The sequence below is a fragment of the Euleptes europaea genome, chromosome 7 (genome assembly GCF_029931775.1).
Source record: "Euleptes europaea isolate rEulEur1 chromosome 7, rEulEur1.hap1, whole genome shotgun sequence".
NCBI classification, from domain to species: domain Eukaryota; kingdom Metazoa; phylum Chordata; class Lepidosauria; order Squamata; family Sphaerodactylidae; genus Euleptes; species Euleptes europaea.
The window spans coordinates 29,860,318-29,872,343 of NC_079318.1; the positions used below are offsets into that span (position 1 = coordinate 29,860,318).

Below are 12,026 nucleotides of genomic sequence, written 5' to 3' on the forward strand. Positions count from 1 at the left end.
TTCTTATCCACCTGGATTTATCTAGACTCCAGTGGAGAGCCCTGCTATTGGCCAAATTTAGAGCAGAATTAGAATCTGTGATGGCATCAGACCAAGAATGAAGAGTTCGGCTGACTACTAGTTGGATTTGAGTTGCACTCTGCAACTTCAGGATGTGAGACTCTTTTGACGGATCTTGAATTTTAATAAAGGTAACAAGAGAAAGGCGGAAAATGTCCAAACATGACTGTGAGATCCCGTCCCGCAGGCCACGCCTCTGGGCCCCGTGTCCTGGCCGGCTCTCACCCGCGAGTGCTTCCTTGGCCTCAAACCGGGAGTGGAGGAAATACTTCCCCTCCTCTCTTCCCTCAGCTGGTCCCTGCTTCGGAGCCAAGGCTTCCCAGCAGCCAGCCTCCTCCTCTTCGGCGTCCACGCTCCTGCGGTTTATGTGGGCCCGGCCCCCCTTGGCTCCGTCCCCTCCCAAGCATTCCGTCCTGCCCTTCCGGGGCTCCAGAAGGCCTTCCAGGGCGGCATCTGCGCCCCTCCCTCTTTCTCAGCTGACCCTGTTCCCCGCCTCCCCCGCCGGTGCACGCCCGCCTCCTCGGCTCTGCCCTGCCCATCGCTTCCGCCGCCGGGTGAGGCTGTGGCTGATCGGGTGGTCGCGGCGCGGTTCCTGGTGGCGGCGTCTCTTGCGCCCCGCTGCCTCTGGGCAATACTGCCGTGGCGCCTGGTTCCACCTTTCCCGGCCACGACGCCAGGTCCTCCCGGGCGGTCCCGGCCAGCGGCGCAGCCTGCTTTGTCCCTTCGGCTGGAGGCTGCCGGGGTTTCTGCCCAGTAAGTGGCCTGTCGGGCAGTCCCGCCATTGGGACTTGCCTGAGCGCAGGACAATGATCATAAGGAAGAAGAGAAGGATGGGTACCAGGTGATGCAACAGAAGACAGTAGGATTAATACAGTAGGGTTTTAAGATGGAAGACAGTTAAAGGAATCAGTTGGTGTATAAAAGAGTGATTGGTTGTGAACCTTGCAACCAGAAAAGGAGATACACAGCTAAATTGTTTTGAATTAAACAGGCCTTACTGTCAAATGAGTATGCATAGGATAGCAGTTATGTAGTTCAATACTTGGCATTGCCGTTTGTAAGTTCCACTGAGTTCAACAAGACACATTTTAAAAGATCACAGCTTTATTACTTTATTTCTAACTGGATGCAAGAGTTAGGGGTGCTTAGAGGCAACAGTAATTTTACATTTGACAACATTAAAATCTATACATTTCAAAAGAGTTTTCAACCTGAATTTTGTGATACTTTAAATAAACATTAATAATGATCACTGAAGAGACTTACTTGCTACTGAAAAGTTGTTAAGAGGATATGGTAGATCCACGTCTTGGGGCTTCTCCTTATATCCTATGAAAGAGCCATCTGTCTTCAAGAGGAAGTACCTTGGCCTCCAATTTTTAATATATTCCCCTAAATAAGAAAACACTATTATCATAAAAGTATAAAACTGTTAACAACTTTTTGAAGTACAGTTGCCAACTGACCAGAAAAACCTGAAATGTTCCTATGTGTTTAATAGCAGCTGATTTGCAGAAATCAGAAGGTGAAACATTTCCTGAGATGGGCATAAAGATAAGCACTAGCTAATGCCTGCCCATCATTTCTGTTAAAATTACAGGAGTATGGGAAGGTAACCCTAGCTTGAATAATTTTCTTCTACACACAGTTTATAGAAGAAAATTTAATGTTCGTATATAAAAAATCAAGCATTTTATAGTCACAAATCCTTTGTTTTTGCAGTTATTACCCTGTCATTAAAATATGCATCCCTATGTGAGAACATATTTGATTCAACTTATAGGAAAATTCTTTATTTACAAACAACTGACTTTCTAAAAGGTACTAAAATATGCAATTTTATATCAATGACATTTTTCTCTGCTGCCTAATGTTTGTGAAGTCCCAAGAGCTGAAGTGTTCTGAGTTGAGAATATAGTCTGCTAAACTCAAGCTGCCTCCACCTGTTCTAACAAGTTTGCCACCTACTGTGCAGACAAAAATCACTTGCATTCAGCCTGACTGGAGGCTGCTAGCTGTCATTCTCAGTATCCTATTTTCATAGGTCAGTTTAAGTTGGTCTCATCCTGCAGACGCAGAGTGTGTATCTAAAGTTTTACAGGTAACTATAACAGCTAGACCAATAAATATCATTGTTAATAAATTATTCTCTTGGGAAGGGGTAAGATAAACAGCTGAAATAATGAAACATCAAAATGATATAGATCCATAAGCAAATGATAATCCTATTTCTAGTCTTTGTTTTGACAGAAGGCTGTTGAGCAAGTGGTCGTTCAGCAGTTCCAGGTATGCATGAATAGCATAAACTTTTTGACACCCTAACATTCATCTGTTCACCCCAAGTATGATATTGAAAATACATTATTGGTTTATTCAATGATCTCTAACTAGAGATCAGTATCAAAAGCTGTAGTTACAAATTTTCGAGATACATTTGCAGGACTGTACAGGCGTTTAGGGAACTCCTCCGCAGTTTGGCTCATTAGTCTCATGAGGATGCTGGATTATGAAGTTTGTCAAGACAGTTGACATGAAGATGCATTCTAGTTTTGCAAAGAGCTATCAGCATTAGAAGAGTACATTGTGTTTTTCACAATGAAGGCTTTCTGCCAAAATTAACATTGAGCATCAGTTTCCGCCAGGCCTGTTTGGTAAACCACTGGCAGAAGAGGCAAACATCTGCAGCACAGTGCTTACAAAGGAGAAACGCGCATCTGAGCTGTACCACTTCAGACTACAAATAGGGACTGTCAGAGAGAACGCTAGGCTAGTACCATTCTCTCTGGCAGCTAGTTGTTGGGGGTTTGGGGGGTTGTTGTTTTTTAATGGAGGGGCATTCAGTTATATGAACCTTCACCTACAATCAGATGTAGTACAGCCCAGCCAGACACACCACAAGAACTAACCCTGCTGAGCCCTTCACTGCAAACAATACAGTGACTATGGCTGTTAGAAGCTTCGACCTTGTAATGAAGTACTTAAAAGTGACTAGCTATACCACAGTTCTTTAGGGAGAGAGCAGAGGGGGGGGAAACTCAGATTGGATTTAAAAAATAACAAAGGAAGCAAATAGCACTGTGCAAGCCCTGAAGAAAAAAACTGGAGAGTCAAGGAAAATGAGACGAAAACTCCATATGCTGATTCTTTCTTGGTGGTTAAAGTAAAACTGAGCAAGAAGGCATCAATTGCACCTCTCATACAAAATGTTCAACAGCCTCTCCAAGAGGAGGGGCAGGAGTACTTTCAGCCCTCAGGATGGTGATGTTAGTACATTTTTATGCTGCTACTTTTATTTCTGCTCTGTTATTATTCTACTGGTGTTAACTATTGTTAATATTTTTTTTGTTTTGAACTTGTATGTTTTTATCATCATAAACTGCTTGGGGGGAAATTATGGTGAAGCTGCTAAAAAATTATATGAACAAGTACCTAACAAAATTAAGATGTTTACTTTTCATTTCGTATGCAAGGAAGGAAAGTCACATAAATAACCAACTATAGAGGCTGCCCTATGCAACACAGAAAAAAATAACAATCTGACATTTACATGCCTAATATGAACACAACTTTACCACAAAAGGCAAATACTGTCAAGGTCACATAGTCACAACTGAAAAAGAAAAATGTAGAGAAAGTAAGAATCCATAGATGAAAAAGAGGAAAAACATTTGTGATAATTTAATGAACTGAATCTCTGGAGTAGTTAACATAGCAGTAGTTTTGTCTCAGAGGATTCTTCTTTATCCAACTTCCTGCTGAGTTAAATGTTAGCTAAATTATTATTTTGCTTACATTTACGCCCTTTTAAATTACAAAAAAGCATACTCTCTCTAATTCTTATTACAATTCAGGAAGAGGCCTCTAATTTTGTACACTGCACTGAAGAAAGCTGAGTAATTCACATATCATTTACATTCTGGTCAAATATTTAAAGCTACTGTAGGACACTGCCTCAGAAAAGATGCAAGTAATTCTTGTGGTATAACAGAGATTAGTTTCAACTTAATCCTTTTTAAGATTAAAAGAGAGGAAGTCCTAATTTGACTGCAATTTTGACCTGGCTAAATAGTAGAGATTCACAAGGTGAAACTTTAAATACTCCATATTTTTTTAAGATTAAAAGAGAGGAAGTCCTAATTTGACTGCAATTTTGACCTGGCTAAATAGTAGAGATTCACAAGGTGAAACTTTAAATACTCCACATGCAATATAGGATACAATCCAATCAATGCTAAACACATATTTATTTTAGGAGATACTTAAACATGTGCCCCCTGTGTCCTTCTACCTCCATTTGAAATAAGGCGGATTTAAAGGTGCATAACTTTTTCTGGATGTATTCAACTGTGCATTGTCAGTGCGCTGCTAATTAAATTTGTGATACTTAGTAAACGGACTGACTTTATTTTCATTCTTTTGCCAAGTTGAATAGTTACATTATGGGGTGGAAGAACGAGAGCTGAGAAGGGTTCCGAGAAGAAGAGCAGGGCACAGCAACAGGATGTATTCAGAGCAGAGGGGGCGGGGGGTGCCAGCCTGTACTAGCGTAATTAATAATGCCCTGAAAAAAAGCTTGGGACTAAGGAACTATCTATGGAACCACACACATTAACTGCCCTGGTATATTCCATTTTGAAAGTATTATGAGAAACTAACCTAACTACCTCTAGGCTCCGATGCCATTTTTGCAGTACTTTTGAGCTCTTCCACACTCCTACCCATTCTCAAGTCCACATGCTCCCTTGAAACACTCAAAAACATTCAAATTCCAGATTCATTTGGTACAATCCAGACTCAGTTAATTCTTTTGTAGATACAACTACCTTTTCAAAAAACTTTAAATATTATTGCCTTGATTTCTCTTTCATTGGCATTAGCAGTAGTAACAGAGAGAAACACCAACTTAAATCAGATTTCTTTCTTTAAATACAGTGAACATTGCTAATAAAGCATAGGAGGGAATCAGTACAGTTAATCTAAAATATAATAAATATGCCTTAACTAGAGCTGTAAATTTCTAATGGGATCATTAAAATTTTCATGCTAAGAGGTACTTACAGAAGATTTTCACTATACACATGCACTTCATGTAGGTAAAAGAAATAACATATCATCATATAGTAAATTCCACCTGTGTTATCATTACATACAACAATTTGTACATACTTTCCCTCTATACTAACATACAAAGAAACTGTATATGGTGGCCCTGACAACCTTGGGGACCCTATTTGGATAAAAAGTGGCATAGAAATATTTTAAATAAATAAATAAAACCCTCTCTTTCCACTACCCCAGGGATGTATTGTTATTCTCCAGTGCAAGGAGGTTTTACTGTTCTCTATGTATAGCTTTCTTAAAAGGGAGGTTTTTCATGTTCTACAAACTTGAAAGGAATATACAAGTACAAAAAAAAGTTCCTGATTCTGGGAGTCAGCTGGGAAATCACAAATGGTGGAGGAACCTACAACAAGTTCCCTCTTGGTGATCTCAAGTCATAGGGTCACATATAGGAAATTCTTCAGATTTCCAAGGTCTGGACCATTTAAGATCATTAAAGGTCAAAAACACTATTTGGAATTTAGTGTGGTAACTAAGTGATAACTCCAAACTAGTTATTAAGTGATCTCTTGGGCTGACATCTGTCAGTAGCCTTGCAAAGGCATTCTGGACTATTTCCATACTCTCTGTTCCAAGTATAGTTCATTGCCGCAGGCCAAACCTGCGGTTACAAGAACATAAATCCCTGTGAAAATTGTTCAGAATTAGCTGAGACTCAGAGTGGGAGAGGAGAAAAATATTCCTTAATTTAAGTGAGGTGGACAGGTCCACCACTGAAGGGAAGTTAGAACCTTGAGAGGAAGGATTGTCTTGTCTTGGCAGTCCACCATTCGTCTGAAATGTTGTAGGAACCAGTTGTATCCTGACACAGCAAAGCACACTACAGGGACCATCATTGGCATCAGGCTCAAAGGTCTCTGGATCAAGATTGTTTTCTGGAGTAGGTATCAAAGAAAGATTGTAGTTATCTGAATAAGTATCTGCCTGTCCCGAGGCAAGTAAGTGTTAGCCATAATGGAATCCAAAAGTGCCCTTGTAACTTGAAGACATCATGTAGGTACCACATGCAACGCCTCTACAATTACAAGGAGACCTAATAAGACCAGGATACACAGAGCTATTCATACATGATGATGGATAGCAAAGTCAAAAGGAGCTGTCAAAAGCCATTAATTAATGTAGGGTAAGACTGTGGCCCTTCACACTTCAATATACTTCAACCATTGCCATAAATTTGCCAAAGCCCCTTGGAGCAGTGCAGAGCCGAACAATAACACTATACCGCTAATGGTCATCCTATACAGTGAATCAGAGAAAACAATATTGTTGTGGACAGATGGAGATATGGAAGTGGGCTTCCTTGAGGCTGAGAGATGCAAACAATAATCCTAGTGTTAGGATTGGAAGCAAGATGGAAGCAAGAGTCACCATCATGAACTTCTTGGTCGATAAATTTGTTAACGTTCCTGAAATCATGGATGGAACAGAAACCTCTATCTTTCTTTGGGAAGGCAAAGTACAGAGAGTAAAAACCATAGCCACTCAGGAGTGAGGTATAGGTTCTATTGCATCTTTCTGCAGGAGGCAATCTGTCCAGTATGCTGGCAGATACAACGGCTAGAGGCAGATAGTATAATTAGGAAGCCAGTCCGAGGTCAAGCACCGCGTTGTTCAAATCCAATTCCTAGGCATCAGTATCAGAGAAGCAATCCAAATCCAAAGTCAGGTTCAGTTCCGAGGCCTGGATAACAGCAGTCCAGAGAAGTTCAGAGAAGTACAAGGGGGTGGTTGCGAACGTGTTGCTCCCACACATGGCTCATTTCGCCGCCTGCTTAAATCTTGTTAAGGTAGCAGGCCAGCTGATGCTCATTAAGCATACCCGGTGGAGCATATCAATCTTCATTATCACTGATGGCTAGTGCTGTATGCGGGCTAATTAATTTATTGCTTCATCTTCAGTTTTGTATTGCCACTTTGAGCCTTCGACATTTTCGTTCCAGAGGCTTTGGTGATCCGTTTGATCCATTCGGTGGTGACGCTGACAGTGCCTCAGCCTCAGGCACAGTTGAATCCCCTGAGCCAGAATACCATGAACACAGTGAGGTCTCTTCTGCCTGTGGCTGCTCTTCAGCCTGCTGCTGCTCCTCTGCCCTCACCCGGCTTTCTGCCTCTATCTCTTCTTCATCTCAGAACACCTCAGCAGGCTGACCCACGACACAATCAGTCTCCTGATGGAGAAGGAAGAAAGGTTCAGTAGGTAGAAATACTGACGAGGGGGTAAGAGAAGTAAACTTGATCGTGTATCCCAGCCTCAAAGGGGTTAGAAACTAGTGATCTGAAATGATCTTCTCCCATGATTGGGAACGTTAATGGGGACTGGAGATCACTGAAGGAAAATCACACATATCTTCAGAAGCATTGTATGGCATCAGATGATGTTTTTTGTTGAGAGGATGCCTGGATCTTCAAGGAAGAGCAGGACAATCACCTTCTGAAAGGCAAAAGAGGAGGGTTCAGCCTTCCAGTTGAAGACAACAGTTCGTCGTTCTTTCTAGAAATAGCCAGGAGAGATGCCATTTTTCCCCAGGATTCTTTGGCCAGATTCATAAGATAATGGACTAGTGGCAAAGCAACAGGAATATGTGCATATGAATCCAATACTCCCAGGATAAAGTCAGGCTTGGCAGGAAGATGTCTGGTAACTTCAAAGACATCTGTCCTTTGCATCACTTATTTAGCATACTGAAAGCCATCCTCCAAACAAGAGTAGTAGTGGAGATTGCAAAGCTGTTCTGCTGGAGAGGAACCAGATGCCTTGTCAGAATCAGACTTTGAACCTAACTGATAAGTGTGTGGAAATGAGAAGACTGGGATGGAAAGCATGCAGAAGGCAATAGGGTAGTCTGAGTCTTCCTAGTCAATGTAAAAGTCATGATATTCTTCAACAGAATGGAGATCAGTTGTAGAAGACCTTAGCTGTAAGTTCAGAACTGATGACAAGTGCCCACGTTTGGTAGTGAGGACTGAAGAGTCAGCTCTATCAATATTAGGGTCAGAAGTAATGGGGAAAACTGGAAGTTGAAGCATCATTGGTGATAGAAGAATGATGCCTGGTGTTAATTCAGGGGCCCTAGAGACAGTGGCTGTGAGTTCCAAACAACAAAGCACCTGTTGCCTTGATACAGGCAATATGGTAGAAACTAGAGTCTAATGAGGGGATCAGTCTCTGCAATACCTTGCTGTGGAAATAGTGCGATAATCTCAGCACTGTACTTTGTAGCATTGAGTGATGGTTGTACATTGAGTGATGGTTGCCCTTGAATGGGTGATCAACAACTATCCCAAAATTAAGATGCTGATGGAGATTGATGGTGAAAGGAGTGTATATCCTCAAATAGGCTTAGTGTCAGCTATCCTCTCAGTATGTGTGTGCTAAGTGCCATCAAGTCACTCCCGACTCATGACAACCCTATGAATCAATGTCCTCCAAATCGTCCTATCATTAACAGCCTTGCTCAGGTCTTAGAAATTGAGGGCCATGGCTTCCTTTATAGAGTCAATCCATCTCATGTTGGGTCTTCCTCTTTTCCTGCTGCCTTCAACTTTCCTAGCACTCTGGGGAATACCAGAGCATGAATTAACTTGATGTTGGCTGCCAGATCCTCTCAGTACAATGGCTCATGTTTAGTAGGCTCTCTTTGATATCATGAATCTTTTCAATACCAGGACTTGGGACAAAATGCATCCTCTGGACATTGGGGGTCCTGAGGGTCAAAGTGTCCCTTTGTGCTTCATGCCTTTGTAATGTGAACTGTCTCATCAAAATCTTTCAGTTCTTGATACCAATGATCTTGACAAGGTAGTGCATCATGAAGAGCTCAAGTCACCAACAACAACAACAAATCCTGACTCTCATTACAGGGAGGATAGTGTAGTACTTGGGGTGACAGCAGGGATACTGTCTGCCATGGAGAAGCAACTACTGGAAAGTCGTCTCATGTTTAGTAGGCTCTCTTTGATATCATGAATCTTTTCAATACCAGGACTTGGGACAAAATGCATCCTCTGGACATTGGGGGTCCTGAGGGTCAAAGTCCCTCTGAGAGGAAAGCACAATAGTGCAAGGATGTCTCCGGACATACCTGAATATGTGTAGCTCTCTAAAACGAAAAAGTCACCAAGATGCCCTCTGTTTCAAGTAAGATCTCAGGTAGCTCACCCATTAAATTTAGGGTGGTGGCCTGGGAAGCCTCAGCAGCTGAAGACATAAATACTGAAGGGGCCAAAACTCTCAGATCAGTATTTCTGTTTCTTCTTTTGCTTGTCTGGCTGAAGGAACAGCACCTTCCTTTTCTTCAGCCTTGTCAAGAAAGATTACAGGATTTGCCTGACAGACTCTGTTGGGACTAGTTGGTCCAATACTGAAGGTCCCTTGGTTTCAAAGCAGGTTTGGTCATCCCTTGAGATGTTCCCACAAGAACTGCAAACGTAAACTGTTCCAACACATGCAAACAAGAAGAAAACAGCACAGACAACAACAAGTTATTAAGAGAAGAGTAAAAGGCAAAAAGAAAGACGAATCATCAAGTGAAAAAGAGCTGGAGGGAGAACTTACAGAAACAGTGTCTAATGTGACAGCTAAAGCAGTGGTTGACCAAATTACTATACAGCTAGCAGGATTAGAAATTAGGCTTAAAGAAGAGTTGCAAATGTTCAAATTAGAAACAAGAACATCACTTTCGGAAATCAAAGTGAAGATAGGGGAGAACGCAGAAGAGATTAAAGGACTTAAAGCATCAAATCAGAAGCTTGTAGATAAGGTCCAAGAACACAAAAAATTGAAAGCTAATGCTGAAACAGAAATTGGGATCCTGCAGATACAAAACAGAGAAGCTAACCTTCGTTTCCGTGGCCTTGAGGAAGATTTCGGAAAGGATAATTTACTAGAGAGCTTTACTGAATTGATTCAAGAATATTTGCAGCCAGAAGATCAACCTATCATAATCTATAGCATCTACAGAATCAACTCAAAATACGCAGCGAGAAACAACGTTCCAAGAGACATCTTAGTGAAATTCACACAGAAGATAACAAAAGATTCAATATTAAGACTTCAAAGGGAGAAACCTCTAGAATACAAAGGTAAGAGAATTAAGATATTCCAAGATCTACCAAGCTCAGTGGTGGAAAAAAGAAAAGAATTTAATCAGCTTAGACAAGTCTTATTAAGTAAAGGAATCAGATATCATTGGATCATTCCAGCAGGATTGGAAAAAAAATTCCCTGATGGGAAGGAGAACAATTAAAAACCAACAACAAGCAGACAGACTGATAAGAGACCTACAAGCAGAGGATAAAAACGGCAGATCGAGTCCTTCGGGTAAGAAGAAAGACTCCCCAAAAACCAGTCCTAAGAGGAAAGACGGTGCGGACCAGCAAAAGAAGGACGCAGAGAGTGGTGAGTCATCTAAACTGAGTGAAGTGGCAGGCTACTAAAATTCAATATGGAAAAATTGCAGATAGTTTCCATGAATGTAAATGGACTTAATTCACCCGCTAAAAGAAACAAAGTATTTCATCAATTGAACAAACAAAAAGCGGACATAATTTGTATCCAGGAAACACATATCAAACAAGCTCATGAACATCTATTAAAGAACAAAAAATTAGGTTACGCAGCTATTGCCTTGGCAAAGGAAAAAAAGAAAGGAGTTCTCATCTATATAAGTCCACATTTTCAAGTAATAGCAGAAATTAAGGGTCCAGAGGGAAGATAACTTTTAATTAAGTTAAGATCGAGGGAGGGCAAAATTTTGACGTTGATGTGTATTTATGCACCAAGTAATGGAAGACAACAATTTTTTGAAAAAATATTTCAAATTATCTTAGAAGAGCAAGAAGGAGAAATAATCATGGTTGGAGATATGAATGCTGTTATAGACCCGAAGATTGACAGATCCAAGAACCATAAGGGAAGTCGCCTCCCAAAATCAGTAGATGGATTTACTACAGATTCAAGATGCCTGGAGAACCAAAAACAGTCACAAAAAAGGGTACACATTCTATTCACAAAGACATGACTCCTATTCAAGAATTGATATGTGTTGGTTTTCAAAAACATTACTAAATAATTTAGAAACCATAGAAGTTTTACCAAAACTGCTTTCAGATTATAATCCAATTTAACTGACTTGGAAATATGGGAGATTGGGAATTAGGAGATGGAGACTCGACAATAATCTGCTACTGAAAGAAGAGGTTATACTTCAGTGCAAAAAAGAATTAAAAGAATGTTTTGAGATAAATTGCTCATTGGAAGTTTTGATCAGAACGGTGTGGGGTGCTAGCAAAGCTCTTATGTGAGGAAGATTGATTGCTATTAACTCCAAACTCAAAAAACAAAAGACAGCACAGAGAACATTTGATAGAAGACCTTCAAAAACTAGAAGAACAGCATGTTAAAGTGGGCAAAAGGAGTATCCTGAAAGAAATAAAAAAGGTAAAAACAGAAATCAACATGATGGACACAGAAGAGATGCAAAAGAAAATCTTATTTGCAAGACAGAAGTTTTTTGAACACGCAAATAAACCTGGAAAATACCTAACTTATTATCTTAGAAAACAAATGGAAAAGAAGACAATAACAGGTGTCAAGATAATGGACAGTCAGTTTTAAAGAAAAAGACATTAAAGAGCAATTTGTAAAATATTTTGAGAATCTATATCAATCTCACCTGAATGGACATAATCAAGATGAAATAGTTCCCTCCCTTCTTTTCCTGTACCCCTTCAATTATATAAATAAAATCTTTAAAAAAAAAAAAGATGAAATAGTTCTGTGCTGGCGAACCAATGGCACGGGTGCCGCAGCCGGCACACCGAGCCCTCTCTGTGGGCATGCGCGG

At 40.7% G+C, this 12,026-nt stretch overlaps 1 protein-coding gene across 4 annotated transcripts in view; it reads right to left on the reverse strand.

The window, feature by feature from the left end:
* Positions 1-12,026, reverse strand: part of AKT3 (AKT serine/threonine kinase 3) — a 156,903-nt gene that overhangs the window by 81,286 nt on the left and 63,591 nt on the right. For all 4 annotated transcript variants that reach the window (XR_008933403.1, XM_056852358.1, XM_056852357.1 and 1 more), the window contains exon 2: positions 1,327-1,452. Coding sequence is in view for 3 of the 4 variants with exons in the window: in XM_056852358.1 (XP_056708336.1) it covers positions 1,327-1,452 (126 nt within the window). In the remaining variant the exon portion in view is untranslated. The remainder of the gene's footprint in view (positions 1-1,326; positions 1,453-12,026) is intronic.